This window comes from Accipiter gentilis, chromosome 7, assembly GCF_929443795.1.
Source record: "Accipiter gentilis chromosome 7, bAccGen1.1, whole genome shotgun sequence".
Lineage (NCBI taxonomy): Eukaryota > Metazoa > Chordata > Aves > Accipitriformes > Accipitridae > Astur > Astur gentilis.
Window position 1 is genome coordinate 13,148,014 of NC_064886.1, and position 18,268 is coordinate 13,166,281.

General features: G+C 49.9%; 2 protein-coding genes across 3 annotated transcripts in view; one reads left to right on the forward strand and one right to left on the reverse strand.

Annotated features, from left to right (window-relative positions):
- The window catches only part of SMG5 (SMG5 nonsense mediated mRNA decay factor), a 33,845-nt gene extending 21,002 nt beyond the window's left edge, over positions 1 to 12,843 (reverse strand). For both annotated transcript variants that reach the window (XM_049805413.1, XM_049805414.1), the window contains exons 1-5: positions 12,722 to 12,843; positions 5,696 to 5,794; positions 4,943 to 5,066; positions 4,121 to 4,277; positions 905 to 994 (exon numbers count right to left, since the gene is read on the reverse strand). In XM_049805413.1, the coding sequence (XP_049661370.1) occupies positions 905 to 994; positions 4,121 to 4,277; positions 4,943 to 5,066; positions 5,696 to 5,794; positions 12,722 to 12,798 (547 nt within the window). In that variant the 5' untranslated portion in view covers positions 12,799 to 12,843. The remainder of the gene's footprint in view (positions 1 to 904; positions 995 to 4,120; positions 4,278 to 4,942; positions 5,067 to 5,695; positions 5,795 to 12,721) is intronic.
- Positions 12,844 to 13,899: 1,056 nt separating this feature from the next.
- TMEM79 (transmembrane protein 79) lies at positions 13,900 to 18,213 on the forward strand. The gene is made up of 4 exons (XM_049805568.1): positions 13,900 to 14,006; positions 16,087 to 16,930; positions 17,191 to 17,404; positions 17,688 to 18,213. Exons 2-4 carry the CDS (start codon positions 16,198 to 16,200, stop codon positions 17,890 to 17,892), a joined length of 1,152 nt encoding a protein of 383 aa, XP_049661525.1. The 5' UTR covers positions 13,900 to 14,006; positions 16,087 to 16,197; the 3' UTR covers positions 17,893 to 18,213.
- The last annotated feature ends 55 nt before the right edge of the window (positions 18,214 to 18,268 follow it).

The window sequence follows — 18,268 nt, forward strand, 5'->3', positions numbered from 1 at the left end:
GTTGACCTCATAAAATACCTGGCTGTGGCTAGACTGGACTTTTTTTTTTTTTTTTTTTTCGTGGACAACAGCAGGCATTTTGGAAACCTTAGGTGAAAGCATTGTGAACAGATGAGCACGTTTCTGTCCCACCAGTCAGGTAAGTCATTCTTACTACCCACATAAGGCATTTATCTGCAATGCCATATTTAGGCTGATTCATGTGCAACGATAATGCCGAACAGCTTTCAAGAGCTTGAAGGCTGCTGCATGTCAAACACATTTACCCATGCCTCACTTCAAATAGCTGTTTTTTCACACAGTTACATGTTTTCTCACTGCCTTCACTCCCACATGTTCACAATCAAGCAAGAAGCTGACACACTTACCACACACTTCAGGAGGTCGTGACTGTGGGATAGACATGTCTGCTATAAAAAGGATGACACGCAGCCAGACACAACGACAAAGAATCTGGGGCTTTGCAGTGGCCTACCACTCAGGATGGATTCACAATATTGCTTAACAAATCTGATTTTCAGTCACACTTGTGCTGATGACAGTGGCTCCGTAAGGCAACCTTAAAGCAAGTCTGAACTGAGAAGTCAGCTCACTTTGAGTTTCCTTTACGCTGTCCAAACAACATAAATAAAAGCAAAGACTTCCATTCTTACACAGCCACAGATACAGCTGTTTATCAGTAGCAAACTCCTCTACTTGCCCAAAAACAAAGCTTCTGCAAGTTGTAGCAGTTTGGTTACCCACAAGGATTTCAGCTTATACCAGTCATTGACAAATGTGTCAGAGGGAAACCAGTGTCTGCAAGTAACTATGGCTGGTGATTAACAACGATGGACTCAGCACTGCACAGTCACCATCCTTTTAATGTATTAAAGGTTGCCCTGAAAGACGATGCTGTTCTTACCTAGATCTCCCAGATAAACCAGACATCTGTGACATGCCATCTGTGCCCACTCCATCTCCTTCTCCGATGCAGACACAGGTTTCTTGCAGCCTACATGAGAAATATGAAATCACATATACCATTGGGTAAAGGCTGCTGGAAAGACACATGAGCAGCCTACACCTCTGCCTCAGACAACCAACATTTCACGGAATGAAAACAAAGACCACATGGTCAGACCACACTGTTGGCTGCCATCTATAGCATGTTATAGACCAGCACTGGATCACTCTTGTCAAAATGTGGAAAATAAATGTAGAAAATACATGTAGGCGCTGATGCTCACCCACTCCCCCTTCAGTTCCCCGCTGATTAGGGGCAGTGCATGTCACTGTATCACTAACAGTCACTGAAATGACTGTCAGACTTTGTCTACAAGGTATGCCACAGAGAGCTGGCTCCATTTGCACTCAGATGAGAGGACAAAGGCCAATTCCTGCCTACAAGCCATGTGATCATGTTAACACAGCATTGAGTACAAGCTAATAAGGCCTGTCGAGAGGCTGATTTTGTTAGCATGGCTAATGAGGCCTTTGGATAGGAGCCGGCACAAATCCCTGGAAGCCAGAACAAAGTCTGAGCACACTTGCACCTGGCAGTAGCATACAATGTGGATGTACCCTCCCCAATGCTGAAGATGGAAACAAACTCATTGTCTCAAGACTGAGATCTAGATTTAGGACGGGCCAACCAAAAAGGGAGGAAGATAAGTAAAACAAGGAAAAATCAGGACAGCAAATCTGTGTTGTAGACAGAGCAGCTGCAGTCAGTTAGGAAGAACTGCCTCCAGACAAAACTGCCTTTGCATCCAGTCGAGGGCAACAAAGCTGGTGAAAGGGCTGGAAGGAATGTCCTATGAGGAGCAGCTGAAGCCTTTGGGCCTGTCTAGTTTGGAGAAAAGGAGGCTGAGGGGCGACCTCATTGCTCTCTACAGGTTCCCGAGGAGGAGAAGTAGAGAGGGAGGTGCTGACCTCTTCTCCCTGGTATTCAGTGATACACGTGGGATTGGTTCAAAGCTGTGTCAAGGGAGGTTTAGACTGGACATTAGGAAGCATTTGTTTACCGGGAGGGTGGTCAAACACTGAAACGGGCTTCCTAGAGAGGTGGTTGATGCCCCAAGCCTGTCAGCATTTAAGAGGCATTTGGACAATGCCCTTAATAACATGCTTTAACTTTTGGTCAGCCCCGAATTGGTCAGGCAGTTGGACTAGATGATTGTTGTTAGGTCGCTTCCAAGTAAAAGTCTAGTCTAGTCTAGTCTAGTCTATATTTGAACTTACACACACACACACACACAAAAAAAAAAAAATAAAAGGCAGTTCAGGCAATGGAAAGTGTCAAAAGCAACAGAGGAAGGCTCCAGGCAGCTGATCTGAACTAACTTAAGCCACCAAACATGACTCAGTTCCTGGGAGGGGCTGCTGCTGGGAAGACCGTGCTTCCCAACTCCCCATCAGCACCTTCTCAGCCAGCAGGGCCATGGTGTAGCCAGAGATCAGGAGGCAAAGGCTACTGCATTCACGCTTCCTCTCCAGAGAGCACTTACTGCCACTGGACAGACCAGTGTCATGGATTCAGTCTAGGTACAGTCTTCCTCTTGCCAAGGACTTCCACCTTCTGGAGGAGAAAATTCCCTCAAGCAGGAATCCCAAAGGAAGATTTTTAAGACCAGTCCAGCCTGCAGTCTGAGCTGCTTCCCTCTTGGCTTAGTTTAAAAGAGTGGAAGTGAAATCTGTAGGCTTAAGTGACCAGTGAGGAATGATTCCCACTTACTAACATTGTAAGGCATTGTAGGAGTTGCATTATACAAATACATGGCCTTCAAATCTGTGTCCACATATGCTATTGGACCTATCCTCTTTTTCTTTTTTGCTTTGAATCCTCTTGCTCCCATTTACATAACCATCAAGTTGTGTCCACCCTAATTTGTAGTTCATATGGGGTTCTTACACATCCACTTTTCCGTATATGTAAAGTTACATCTCCACTATCCAGTTAAATACTCGTCTACTGCATCCTTTTAGAGAGCCTAAACACATTAAGAAACCTGAATAAGGGAAGCCTTCAAATGCAATCACACACCACAGGGTACAAACCCATCTGGAATGCGCATTTCAAGAATTTATTAATTCTGCAGTACTGAGATACATTTCTCAAAGCAACAGTTGCCAGGGACATCTGCCTTTTAAACCAACATTTCAAAGCTGATCATGATACAATCGTCTCCCAGAACGAAGAATAGGATACCAGCAACTAAAACATTCTATCGCTAAAGACATACTAACTTCTCATATGCCAGTTTCTGCTGTCCTCCCCCCTGCCAGCTTTAAGAATGTCAATTAAACACTTGCTAATACAGTTCACAAAACATATAGAGGCTCCATTTCTCCCCTGGACTCACCCAACAGAAACATGTGCCTTGAGGCCACAGAGCACAACCCAGGAGCAAATGTGAGCAAACTATTACAAGTTAATCAAGGATGTGAATCCATATGCAGCCTTGAGCTGTTTCAAGACTGTAAACACTGTTATTCTTCCTCCCCTAATAGGTAAGATACCTCAAATTACCCTGCATCTAACGGCATGCACAGAGGCAGTTACCTGAGACAGCTAACATACCTTATTGTGTTACAGGAGCTTCCTCATGTTCTCAGTCCAAGATTCAATAGCAGTTTCAAAGGTACACACAGTACAACTAGGAAGTACGTGAAGGGAGCACAGATAAAAGGGGCACCAAGAGGAGGAACAATATCTTACATCTAGTGAATAGAATGTCCTGACAAAAATCTGTTGATTTCAAGAATCTATTCCCCCAATGGCCTGTTTGTCTGCTTTAATCAAGCTTTTAAAAACATTCTGTACAGCCAGAAGTGCTCTTCAATTTTCCGTAAAAATCTGCCATCACCAAACACTTACAAAATAATTTCCTAACAGCATTTTCTTCCTGCTAGAAACCCTTCTTTCTTCCCTAGTTTAGTATTAAAAAAACCCAACAAAACAGTGCCATGGAAAACTGAGCAGGACAGACAGTCTGTTCTAAACAGACAACTGGCTCATCAGAAAAAAAAAAAAAAAGATAATCCCTTAAACGCCGAAACAAAGATGGACTAGTACAAGGGGAAGCCACCTCTCTGGGACTCAAGCCTTACCCACTAGTCCAACACACTGAGCACTAACCTATTAGAGGGTCCGTTACATGCGTCCAGTCAATACAGCACTGCAGCTCTAGCTGATAGTGAGACTGAATGTAGAGGAGAAGGTGCTGGTAAAATCCTATGCCAGCAACTAAGTGAGTCCGGTACGCACACTCCAGAGTGCTACGACTGTGAATGTGCTAGAGGGAAGAAAAAAAAATGCGAATATGTTAATGCAGTCCAGGTAACATTTTAGGATGGCCACCCAAGTAATACCAAGTATGAAGCAAGATAGTGGGTAGCTCAGCAGTAATTGTTTTTGCACAGTTCTGTACCTCCTTTTGCTCCACAATGTTGTATCTAGTAGTATTTACTAAGGGTCAACATCAAGGAGAAATACTTGCCGCAACAACAAATAAATAAAATCAAGGTGTCTGGTTAGAGCACCTTAAACACATTCAGACAACCAGATCACCAGGAGAGAGTTTATGGTGTTAGAAAATACAGGCATGAATACTGTGAGTATTTTCCAGTGACCAAATCCAGTAAAAACAATCAGCACTGACAAAGCCTCCTATGACCATTGTTCTACATGGTGATACATGTCTTTTGAAGATGGGAAGACAAAAATTGAGCAAATTATGTTGAAATATCCTCTGCAATAGCAGCTCTCTCAGCAGATCATTAAAGCTTACCTGCCCACAGCTAGACAAAAAGTGTATGTTCAGCTCCATGATTAAAATTCAGGAGTGCCTGGCTTCCTGCCCTGTGGTCAGACAACTTCTCCAAGCAAATGAAGCTTTTAACTTGGTCTCACCCATTGCACAGCCAGAGACTTTCTCATGCCAGAGACATAGATACCTGCCTTTTTATTTGTTTTAATGAGCTGGATAACTTCATAGTAAACTTTTCTCCAAAGCAGTTCTTCTGCTTTTCTTCCATAATCCACTGGATGCAAGAACATCAGCTTCACACACAACTCTCGCAACCTGAGAGAGACAGCAGAGAATTCACATTTAGCTACAGGAGCTTCAAATACAGCTGCCACTACATGAGCACAGAAGAGGAAAATCTGAATTCATTACGATGGATGAGCTAGGCTATCTCGTGATGGTACAGCTTGTATCACTCCCACACAAGAGCATCTGGGAAAGCCATACACCTAACCAGTTACTTTGGCTCAGCTGGCCACCAGTAACTTCCTAAATTGCAGTAATGTCAAGAATTGTCTTGACAGCTTAAAATATTACTAAGAATAATCATCCTTGCTAGCCACCCTCTGAACCCAGTAAAAGACTTCACACGCATATAAGAAGTTTCTTCACCACACAGTTTTTCTAAAGATAGTTACAAGGAAGGCATTGGCCAACATGAAGATGACTTATTTGTATTACAAGGACACCCAGGAAAGTCTCCAGACATAGACTGTATGGTTAGGTGCTGTTCAAATACAGATCTGAAATCTAGCCTCTGCTTAAAAAACGTGGAGGGATCCCAGGTCCACAGGTGCACTACAAATCAAATACACTGTGGAACTGCAGATTCAAAACCTCCCCCTGTTGCTTCACATGGATTTTCTCCATCCAAATATAAAAAATAAGTGCCCTTCCCAACTTACTTGTTCCTCAAGCTGATGTTCTCTGGCTTGAACACTTCTTGATACGCTGCCTTATTACCAAGGATGAGATCCAATCGATGAACAGCCTCTACCACTGCTCTGCAAGCCAACACAGAAAGAAGAGTTTCAGAATAGCAGGTTATCTGGGATTATTTCATGAGACATAGGATGTCTGCACAGACCCATACTAGCCTAGTTAATTCCATTATTAGCAAGCTGCATTATACCACCACACCATATTAATTGATTTCCTTTCTGCAGTCTATTTTAAAAAGCTTATGGAAAGAAGAAAAAAGCAGTTACATACACTGTAATGATTTTGCTGCAAATCGGCTTTTTAATCACCAATTACTACTGCCTGTCTGATCAAAAACATCAATTATTTCTATAGTAGCAAAGTCAGAAACGTCTTTGGACATGTTACCAACTTTTAACCTCTGCAATTAAATCATGCTATACATACACTCAGATTAATTTAAACATCTTAAACTCTATGAATAAAAAATGGATTGATTTCTAGCAGTTACTGTTTTGATAGGGTAAGAGTCAAACCTCCACCAATTCCTATTTCCTTACCAACTTGCCTATAAAAGAAGGCAACTCATGTCATTCTCATTTGCCAAAACTTCCTGGGCTTCATTACAGTGACTCATTGACCAAAGCCCTTAAAGACCTCTCAGTGACAGGTAACAGAGATACTCAAAACCAGCCTAAAATATGAAATTTGTTATGAGACTTCCCCCTGAAAGCCCACTAAAAGACAGACCAAGCAACCCCCAAACCTCTGAGTCATGCAAAAAAATACTTCTGTGAATCACTGCCCAAGACTGTCCTGGAGGAGGAATACCACGCTGTATATAAAATCTCAAGCACTCGAAAGTTTGTAGCTGTGAACAAATCAGACAACAACTCCAGAACATTGCAGTGAAATAAAACCAGGGACTTACAGAAGCATTAGTGCTGACAGAAAGTACCCTCATCAATATCTCATGGACAGTTCGATAAAGCCAAATCGACCAGCCACATTAAATCCTTCCTACCAAGAGAGGTCATGTCTAAACCTCTGCCTTTGTTAAGCCTGTATTTGAGGTCAATAAACTGACTCCTGAAATTAATTTTTCCCAGCTGTTGACTCTACATGTTCCCCTGTAAGAAATACATCCTCCAAGCCATCCCCAGCCATTAGCTATCACACTCCACAGGCACTTGTTCTCCCCCTCAACTTCACATCTATCTACCTGTCATTCCTCATTTGCTCTAATACCTTTACTGCTCCTACTGCTGAGCCTGCTGCACATGGAGAGCTGTTTAACAAGAAGCTGAAGACAACCAAGATGCATTGTAAATACAGAATGAACATACCTGATCACAGCAAACTTCTGCAAAGCACAACAGTTAGATGCTGCTACCAGCCTGCTCCCCCACCCCAAAATCTCCATCATCTGCAGAATGCAAACTCCCTCATCACACTCACAGCACAATGCAATGACTGAATCTTTTTTTTTTTGCATACATACACAAATGGTTGCCAGATTGAATACTGGGCACTTGCACGGCACTTGCAAGCAAGAGCATGCAAAATCATGCTAAGGAGGTAGGCTGAAACCACCACCACTTCCTTGAAAACTACAGATATTACTGCAAAGTAACTGACAGTTTCATATACCAGCCCCTTACTAGCAAGGCAAATCTCCTTTCACAAACCCACCACACCAAAAGGAACCTCCCTGAAAAAAACCCAGAACATTCAGGACCTCAAAGAGAAAACGTCCCATCTCATGCTATGTCACAGGAAGCCTTTCATCCAAGGGTAACTGGAAATCTCGCTTGTTTTCAGTAAACCACAGAACCTGACAAAAGAAGAGAAACGTAGGGAATAGGACTGTCTCACACAATGGCTTGATCAAAACACCACAGAGTTGAACCAACTTACTCCTAAATAATCGTGAATAAAACCAAGAATAGAGTAAGAATCACACAAAAGTCTGCTACTAACCTTGATAACCACAGCTGCTTCTGCTCACTAGCATCTTTCTCACATGGCCTGAAGGTCCTTTGCAAACTAACAACCTAATATCCTCAACAGAAAGCAAGGCAAGCAAGTAAAATGCTTTTTTGTTTACAAGTAAAAGGCAGTAAGTATGAAGCATTCATCCAAGCTCACAGCATATTGGGGGGGAGAAAAAAACCAGCAAGACCCCCACACACACACATTTAGTTTCCCCAAAATAGATCTCCACAAAGCAGCAGGCAATAAACACATCCTTACTGCAACCTGGATTAATGTCCTGTCACTGTATCTCTCAAAGACCCTCTCCAGTGAGTGCTGCAGCAGGAAACAAACAGTGTAGCTCACAGGGAACTGATTTATTTCCTATGCAGAAGGGTGACCAGAAGAAAGGGGAACTGCTGATTCATTTGATTCCCAGAGAGAAGTATAGGAAAACTATGATCCTCTATTCCCAAAATAGGCAGTCTCTACATCTTCAAAATAGCTGTAAAAATGTGTTCACTGTGCACCGAATCCACAGCTGCTCTGTGTCTGATACAAGCTCACATGTCACTGACACCTCAAGGTGGGAAATGATTTCACAGTGACTACAAGCAGTCGACACCTGCATCCAAGGACATGGTCAGCCCTTAGGGTGGGATGTCACATGTGCAGGTGTGAACCCCTGTGTCCAAATCCTCATGTGCAAGTTAACTGTGTTCAAAGGCTCAGCTGAGTCCTCCTCCTGCCACTTATTCAGTTCAGATTCCTTTACAGGCACATGGTCCAGGCTCTCTCACTGCTCAGCTCACATGCCAAACAAGCCTCTATTATTTTTCTGTCTAAAAAAAATGCCACAAAACCTCATTTGAGAATCATCCTGAGTTCAGCAGTGACAGAAATGCATCTTGATACCATGCAGCATGACACCATGAAATGACAGGGGAAAAAAAGCAGTTGCCAGAACCCCCTTTACAAGTTGCAAGCAAACAGACAGCTATTTGGCTGCCAACAGTATCAGTGGATAAGAAATGTGATCAAGCAGTTAAGGAAAGCCTACTCACATGCACCAGGACTCAAATGCCTGCCAAATGTGAAGTACAGAAAAGTCTCCTTCCAGGGACGATCTGAGCAGGGACATTGGAAGGTATTTCACCTTCCCCCTTCCCCTCGAGCACAGGGTAGGAGGCATCCTGGAGGGCAACTCCAATACAAACCTGTTTCCTACAACAGTCAGGGATGGGCACATGAAGACACTGGTTGCTTCTGCTATTTTTTTATGGGTTCATAAAGAAACAAGAGTTGGTGACTTGAAAGCAGCAAGGTTTATCTTTTAGGATGTGGGTTCCTAAGCCGTAAGGCAGAAAGCAGATGCCCGCTGCTGGAGGCAGCAGAGACAGGAGTAAAGAATCTGTGACAGTCAGTGATGACCTGCAAGGATCCTATCTCCACAGTGGTGAGAAAAGGGGACACAGTGAGGACAAAAAGGTATAGGAGCCAGCCTGACTTCAAAAAACGTTAGGAAACATCAACACAGGCGCTATTGACCATGCACTGATTAAAATGCAATTTAGCATTTGTGCCTTGCACAGCTTGAGACCATGGGCTGAATTTTACTTAGCTGTTAAGAGGCCAAATTTTGTCCCAGTACCCATTTTTATACCCTCTGGGTTTAAACATGGCTTTCAGACAGCACATCAGAACCACAGAGGAGGCAAATCAGATGCCAGTCTATTAAAAGAACCAAGTACAGCACATCATGCCAAGCAGGGTGGAAATAGTCCAACGCAAAGTCCTCTTCAGCCACGCAGACACCGATCTATCACTTTCCTTCTGTGCCATTAACATTCTGGGATGGGGCAAGACAGCAGGGAGAATTATTTGTCCTCTCTCTATCTCTTCATTTAATACATAACTAAGAGCCACAGTCTCTGAGGAGTAAGAAATTTCGCAGGGAAAAGAACTGCAGCCATTCATTTGTATTCTGGTATGTGTCAGTACACAAATAATACTGCCCAGAACAAGGCTGGCAGACAAGAATAGTAACGCAAAGCCAATGAACTAATGGTAACCCAGAATCCAGAAAAGAAATCTGTAAAATAAATCTGGTCACCCTACGCTAAAACACGCATTGTAACACAGCATCCAGGATAATCCAGTTGCCACTTTCTGAGGTGAAACTTGGGGATTACCAGTCTGGGAAGACTTAAAGGGAAAAGATCAAAGACCGTCCTACAAACAGCAATGGGCAACCTCATCTCCACAAGGATGCTCCAATGGCCAACATACTTGCCAAGGACTGTGGAGACCTGAGCTCAACTCCCACTGCTCTCACAAGCAGACACAAAGCTGATCCCATGTGAGCACAGTTTATAGCTGGGACTGTGACATTCAAACATCCATGATTCAAAAGCACTGCTTAATCTGATGGCCAAAAGTTTCCAGAGACAATCAGCCACCACACAAAGTACAATGTACTTCTTAGAGGACAGGAAGTTACTGCTTCATCTAACTGAACTTCAGGCTGAAATGGAGAATTGTCAAGAGACTGTTAAGGTAGAAAGCTTGCTAAGAGAGTTATCAGCTATGTAGCTAGAAAATTTGTGGCCACTGCAGATATTATAAATCCTGCTCAAAAATCAGAATACTGACTTCCAGCTAAAAGAAGAGCCATCTCTACAGAGTGGGGGGGGGGGGGGGTTCTGCTATAAAACAATGACACACCATATTCTGTCACAAAAATTTAAACAGAAAACAATTGCTTCCTTGCCTTGATGACCAATTCCACATCTGGTCAAGGGACGTTTACTTGTGAGCTCCAGCAGCATAGTGAGGTACCACTTGTCAGGTGAGCTAAGAATCACACACATTCCTGGTCCACTGTGACCACAAATTAAAACACATCTTAAACCATGATGAAGGTGGTTTGAACAAAATGCATTCTATTTTGCAAGCAGGAGCACATACAACCTCTCCAATCCTGCCCACCACACCTCAGGTGGCAATGGTCAAGGTGTTATGATGCACTAGCTCAACTACTAGCAGATGTAGGAAACAATCCCTAAGATCAAATGGGGTATCTCAGTGTGCCAGCAGACACAGAGCTCCACAGCCCCGGAAGCACTTCCAGTGCAACAACGCAGCCCACACCTCAGGTAATCCAAGCCATTGTGTTCTACCACTGACCTTGTAATAAGAAAAAGAAATGCGCCTAATATCACTTCAAAGTACAGGGAACATGCTTGTACAAAGTGCATCATGGAAACAAACAAATTTTATTAACTACCACTCAAACCTGCTATTACTGCTTTGGACTTTTGGGCAAGGATCTTGCCAGATGTCTCAGAGGGAGGCAAGCCTTGCCCTGTTTTAGAGGAAGGCAGTGAGGTTCCACGAGATGAAAGGACATGCCCAATGTCACCGAGCAAGTCAGCAAGACAAAAAGAAAATGGACCCCAACATAAAATCCATCTCTTGCCTTCATCATTTTGCTCATCTTCAAAACCACACTGTTGCTGCTGAAACGCCACTATGAATCTGTTTTACTGATGGAGAAACTAAGACAGAAGGGACAGTTTCTGGGCCACATTCACAAAACAAGTCATCAGCAGAGCAGAGGCCAGGCACCTCAGCACTGACAGTGTGGCACCTCATCCCTCTGGGGTTGACCTGACAAAGGCCATCATTATTTCCTGAATCTTGTCTTCTGACGCTATTTCCAATGCACAGTGCAGAGATGTGAGAGTGGAGTCCCAGGGAGTGTTTTACTGGGAAGATCTGCAGCTAGGGCAGTCTTGCCCTCCATACAGCAGGAAGATGCCCTAGCTCAAGCTCCTACTCATCACACCTTCTTCTCCAGCACTTCCGATGTAATCTCTGTCTACTGTCAATGCCAGGAACCCCATCTTCAGTCCCCCTCTCCCTGGATGCCCCCCACATCCTGCCTTTATCCCACTGCATCTCAACATCTCCTTCCCCCTCAGCCCCCATCATCTCCTACCCCACCTCCCCGAATCCTGCATAACTCCTTCCTCTATCCCCCATGTCCTGACCCATCTCGCTGGGTGCCCCATGCCCCCTTTCCTGTGATCCCCTTCTTACACTCCCACCTGCCTTCTTCCCCCATCTTGCCTGGATCCCCCACAGCTCCTTCTCTCACCACCCTTTGTTTTGACTCATCTCCCCTAGATCCCCCATACCTCTTTTTCACGAGTGCCACCCCCCACCCTGTGTATTGCTCATCTCCTCTGGATCCCACACAACCCCCTCCCCCTAGTCTTTCCTAAATTTCCCCCTTCTCCTTTCCCGTAGCACTGCCCACTTCTTCTGGATTCCCTCCAATTTTCTTCACCTCAGTCCTCCCTAAATTCCACCATCCCCTTCCCCTGTTTCCACCAATCTTCCCTAAATCCCACCATCTCCTTCCCCCATCTTTCCTGAATATCCCTCCAATCCCAGTCGCCCCAGCTCCCCCCAGTCTCCTCTGGATTCCTCCCCTCTCCAGGTTCCCCCCCCAACCCCTCCCCCCGTTAATCCTCAGCCTTCCCTCGATTCCACCATCTCCCTCCCCAGCCCCCCTAAATCTTCCCTGACTACTTCCCCCATCTCCTTCCCTTCAATCTTCCCTAAATCCCCCCAATCCACTTTGCCTTGGACCTCCCCAATCTCTTCTGGGTCGATGTATGTTCCCCACCCCCCCCCCCCCAATCCCCTTCACCCTTGCCATCCCCAATCTCCTCTGGGTCCTCCTTATCTGCTTTCTTCCCTCCTGCTCTCCCTAAGCTCCCCCGAGTCCCCTCCTGATCCCCTTCCCCCCGGGCCCTCCCCAGTCTCCCCCGGATCGCCCCCCAGCCCCCTTCGCGCTGGTCCTCCCCAACCTCCTCCGGACCCCGCCCCATCTCTTTTCCTCCCTCTGGTCCCCATAGTTTCCCCTGGACCCCCTCATCTCCTTTCCCCGGTCCCCTCATCTCCCCTGACACCCTTCACCTCCCCCTCCCGCTCCCTCATCCTCTCCCCGCCGATGCCCCTCTCCTCACCGGTACAGCCGCTTGGTGTGCAGCACCTTGGCCTCCGGCTCGCCGCTCTCGCCGGTGGCCCCTCCGCCCTGGCTCATGGCGCCTGGCGAGGGCAAGGCCCGGGCCGGCCGGGCGCGACCCACCGCCCCCCCCCCCGCCCTCAGCACCGGCCGCGCCGCCGCCGCCGCCGCCCCCGGCCCCGCTCGGCCGCCATGGCTGCGCGGCTGCCCCCTGCCCCGCGCCGCTCTCACGAGACTTGCCGCGAGACCGGAGAGCGGCGGGCAAACATGGCGGCGGCGGGACCGGCCTCAACTCGCGAGACTTTAGCCTCTCGCCACGCCAGCACTGATTGCTGGCAACATGGCGGCGGCGCGGCGCCATCTCGCGAGAGTTCCCACAGTTCCCCACACACACGCGGCCGCCGCGCCAGCACTTAGTACTGGCGCATAGGGCGGCAGCCCCGGCTTCAGTCAGCCAGGGTTATGGGTCGCCCTGCGCGCCGGACAAGGCAGCGGCGCTGGCAGCCAGTTCCCGCTGTGGGGCTGGTGGGCCCTCCCTGTGGCTGCCCCACGTCATGGGCCTGGCAGGAGCTGTGGGGCAGGTGTCCCTTTGCCTTGGCGCCTCAGGGCTGCCAGGAGCCCTGGGGCCTCAAACAGGGGCCACCCCGCATCGTTGTGGAGGCCCTGAGCTGATGGAATGGTGGGAGGAATCCCTCCCCAGTCTTGGGAATCCTTTCATGCCGCCATGTAGCACAAAAGCCAGGTGCTGCTGGCTGGGGTGGGGGCTCCCCAGGGCACACACACACACACCCCCCCCCCATCCCTTTGGTATTCCACCTCCTTGGCGTGGCCATGGCTCTCGCAGGAACAGCCCGGACAGAGAGCCAGGCCAGTCCCTTCTCTGCCATGGCAGACAAGCACTGAGGCTTCTCTTTCTCCACCAGGCCCTCACCCTGGCCCTGCTGCCAGCCCTCCCAACCCTCCCAGCGCAGAGACCCCCTGGAAGGGGGGATGCGCTTCCCTGTGGTTGCCCCTACGTGGTGGCTGTCCCATGCCCTGGAGGACATGTTCCCCAGGCATGGGATGGGCTCGGGAGCTGGCACAGGGCTGAGGGGCCGCCGGCGGGCTCGGCCTGTGTCAGGCGAGGCTGCTGCGCCTGCCCCTTTCAGCTCGGCCCCACCTTAGCTGGTTAAACAGGTTTGAAGTCCAGACGGCGGAGAGACTGTGGAAGCAGCATTTTGCAGACTCCCAGGACAGCCACCGCTGCTGCGCAGCCCTCAGCCCTATGGCCCCCCACTTCTCTCCAAGTAAGTCTCGCAGCAAGGGGAGCCCGGTGCCAGCTTCCTCCCGTGTCCCGTGGGGTGATGAGTGAATGGGGCTGGGAGCGGGGAGATGGAGGTGTGCAAGACACAGGAAACTGCTTTAGCCATACTCTCTTGTGTGGACCTCAGATGAAGGCCTGTGCCACTCTGTGCCTCAGTTTCCCCATGCCTGTGGCCAGGCCAGGGCTCTTTCCGGGGGTGCAGGGATGAATGTGCCCAGAAGGGAGAGAGAAAGATTTTCATTGCAGGAGGCTTCCATGCCCACAGCCAGCAACACTCGGGATAGGTTAAGAGGCAGGGATCCCCTGCTAAGATGGAAAAATGTGAGATCTCTGCCTAGATCTCATGCTCCCCCATGGCAAGTGGCACCCGGCAGCCTCCTGTGCCTGCCCCAGATCAGTCTCAGCCAGAAGAGGCAGCAAATCTGGCTCATCCTGGCTTGAGCTATGGTTCCTAGATGCGGCCTCGCTGGCCCTCACCCAGTATTGGGGCTTGGCTGATGCTAGCATGGGCCAGTTGCATCGGCCAGTGTCCAGTTTCCCTGAGTCGCAAGGCTCATGCCCAGCCAGAAACCCCAGGACATTTGGCCAGGTGGGGAAGCAATTCTGTGGTGGGTTGACCCTGGCTGGACACCAGGTGCCCACCAAAGCTGCTCTTATCACTCCCCCCACCAAGATGAACCAGGGAGAAAAAATATAACAAAAGGCTTACGGGTTGAGATAAGAACAGGGGGAGATCACTCACCGATTACCATCACGGGCAAAACAGACTCGACATGGGGAAATTAGTTTAATTTATTACCAATCTGATCAGAGTATGGGAATGAGAAGTAAAACCAAATCTTAAAACAACTTCCTCCCACCCCTCCCTTCTCCCTGGGCTCAACTTCATTCCTAGTTTTGTCTGACTACCCCCCCAGCAGCACAGGGTGACAGGAAATGGGGATTACGGTCACTTAATCACACATTGTCTCTGCCACTCCTTCCTCCTCAGGGGCAGGACCCCTCACACTCTTCCCCAGCTCCAGCATAGGGTCCCTCCCACAGCAGACAGTCCTCCACAAACTTCTCCACTGTGAGTTCTTCCCAAGGGCTGCAGTTCTTCATGAACTGCTCCAGCATGGGTCCCTTCCACGGGCTGCAGTCCTTCAGGAGCACACTGCTCCAGTGTGGGCCCCACCATGGGGTCACAAGTCCTGCCAGCAAACCTGCTCCAGCATGGGCTCCTCTCTCCATGGGGCCACAGGTCCTGCCAGGAGCCTGCTCCAGCAGAGGCTTCCCACAGGGTCACAGCCTCCTTTGGGCTGCTCCGGCGTGGGGTCCTCCACGGGCTGCAGGTGGATATCTGCTCCACTGTGGACCTCCAGGGGCTGCAGGGGGACAGCCTGCCTTACCATGGTCTTCCCCACAGGCTGCAGGGGAATCTCTGCTCTGGTGCCTGAGCACCTCCTCCCCCTCCTTCTTCATTGGCCTGGGGGGCTGCAGGGTTGTTTCTCTCACATGTCCTCACTCCACTCCCCAGCTGCAGTTTCTGTTGCACAGCAACTTTTTTTCCCTTCTTAGATACGTTCTCCCAGAGGTGCTACCACCATTGCTGATGGACTCAGCCTTGACCAGCAGCAGGTCCATCTTGGGGCCAGCTGGCATTGGCTCTGTCGGACATAGGGGAAACTTCTAGCAGCTTCTTACAGAAGCCACCCCTGTAGCCCCCCCACTACCAAAACCTTGCCACGCAAACCCAATACAAATTCCCAGGCTGCCCCTGTTTTGCAGCCAGACCTGCACACACAGGGATCACCAGGCACCCAGCTCTGGGCAATGGTGCTCACATGCATTGTACCACATGCCCTGATCCTGCCGCCATGGGCTGGGAGCACTTGTAGGGTGTGAGAGCATGGAGATGCTGGGCTCTGCTTTCTCCTAATAGTGGAAGGACAGGCAGGTGATGGGGACTGCAGGGGTGGTGGCTGCCAATTCACACACCACATTGTAACTGGAGCTGTGTGCATGACCCCAAACCCCTCATTTCTGCTGTTTTTTTGTCTGTCTACTTTCTGCTGGCACAGGGTGAAAGCGAAAGGGACGGGAAACTAGTCCCCTCTCGACACCCCAAAACATAGGAGAGTTTCTTACCAATCCCCAGCTGCATCCCCAGTGGTGCTGAGCTGGTCACTCTCATGGCTGCTGCTGACCCCATCCTGCCCCCTGAGGAGGTGGCTTTGCTGGAGCTGGGGAAGGTGGCCGTGGCCACCCCCCTGGACAAGGTTCCACCAGCCCCAGATGAACACCTGGGGCCCCCTGATGCCACCCTGCCATGGGACTGGTGCCAGCACAGCACCCAGGGCCAGCCGGAGCCTATGGAGACGAAGAGGCGCTCAAGTCCCGAAGGGGGCCGCGAAGACCCCGAGGAGGCTGCTCTCACCTGCCCCCCAGCTGAGGCCGAAGACGAGGAAGGCCCTGGGCTGCCCATGGTGGCGGCCCACGTCTTTGTGCCCATTGACCCGCAGTGCATTGAGCGGACACCCGGCAAGCAGAAGAAGCAACCTGACCCATGCCCCCAGGATGAGGGCAAGGGGGGCTACATCCTCGACAGCGACAGACCCAGCAGCCTCTGTCAGAAGCAGGTCTTCCTTCCCATCGGCCCCTCACGCTACAGGGACCCACTGGGCTTTGAGGGGCGAGTGGCCAAGCCGCTGACTGAGGGGCCACGGTGCCCATGCGCCAGGGACTGCGGTGCTGGCAACCTCAAGGCTGTGGCCTCAGTGGTGATGGCCCTGCTCTTCTGCCCCTGCCTTGTTTACGGGGCCTACGTCTTCCTGCCTTTTGATGCCCCGCTGCTGCCCACCGTCAGCGCCCGCCTGGTCTACACACTCCGTTGCGCCGCCTTTGCCACGTTCCCCATCGTTCTGGGTGAGCCATGGGGTTGGTGTACAATGCCCTTTGCCCCTACCACTGGGCTGCATTGGCCCTGGGGGAGTGGGGGCTGTGGGGAGCGCTGTGTAGAGCTGATGCTAAGCTCTTTGCAGCTCCATTGCTCCCACCAGGAGCAGCAGACTGGGTTTTCCTACCCTCTTCCCACCCTATTGCATCTCCCTCTGGTCCTTCCCCAGCCCTTGGGTCCCAATGCAGTTTCACAGGGCGCCTGCTCAGCCCCTCTCTCTGCCCCCCAGGGATGATCGTCAGTGGCATCTCCCGCCTCTGCTCCTCCGCACTGGAGCCCTTTGGGGAGCTACAGCAGGAGGTGGAGCTCCACCGCACCTACGTCTCCCAGTCTGTCCATCTCTTCATCCTCTACTTCTTCAACATGGCTGTGCTGGCCACCTACCTCCCACAGGAGGTCCTCAAGCTCATCCCCCTACTCACGGGGCTTTTTGCCATCTCCCGGTAAGTGGCTCCTTTACCCTACCTGGGCTGTGGCAGTGCCCAGGGTGCAAATGCGGTCTGTCAGTGCTGCCAAACACCATGCCTTGGTGCAAATTCCTGCTCCAGCAGTGCATCACCCAGCCAACGACAGCCAGGAAAGCCGGTGCAGGGGAAGGGTTGCTCCATCCCTCCTCCCACTTCCTGCAGTGGCTGTGCCTAGCAAACCCTTGCTGGGATCAGAACCCCTGGGTGCCGGCCCAAAGGCACCGCCCTCGCTGAGCCCTCACATCTCTGCCCTCTCCAGGTTGATTTACTGGCTGTCATACGCCATTGGGCGCTCCTTCCGTGCCTTTGGCTTCTGCATGACCTTCCTGCCCCTCCTAGCCATGCTACTCTGGAACCTTTACAGCATGTTTGTCCTGGAGCCTGAAAAGCTCCTTGCTGTGGCAGCACCAAAGCCTGAGGACCACTCCAAGGACAGTGGAGCCAAACTCCGGTACTGGGGGTGAGGGAGGCCCTGGGGAGATGAGGTGCATGGACCTTGCAGTGCAGAGGGGTTGAGCTCTCCTCACTGCCCTGCCTTGTGACCCCTGAAGGTGGAAGGGTGCAGACAGATCTGGCTGGGCCCCTGCTCCCTGCCCTTACCTGGCAAGGTTTTGCTGGGTGCCTGGGGTTGATAGAGCTGAGCTGTAAAACCCTCTGCACTGGGAGTTTCCTGCAGGATGGTGAACAGGGCCCAGAGCAAGGCCCAGTGAGTCCTGTTCCATGAGGATGGGTTGGGATGGGATTTGCCTAATCTGCTGGAGCTGGCTTTCCCCAATAAAGCCCTTCACCAAGTGGCTCTGTGGCTGGTTTGGGAAGGGTGGGTTAAATTCTCCTAGGAAT

Bases quoted from the DNA above. Each gene is read 5' to 3' on its own strand.
- TMEM79 (XM_049805568.1), top strand. From the start codon at position 16,198: ATGGCTGCTGCTGACCCCATCCTGCCCCCTGAGGAGGTGGCTTTGCTG. The intron at 16,931-17,190 runs GTGAGCCATGGG...TCTGCCCCCCAG, and splicing joins CACGTTCCCCATCGTTCTGG to GGATGATCGTCAGTGGCATC. The intron at 17,405-17,687 runs GTAAGTGGCTCC...TGCCCTCTCCAG, and splicing joins GGGCTTTTTGCCATCTCCCG to GTTGATTTACTGGCTGTCAT.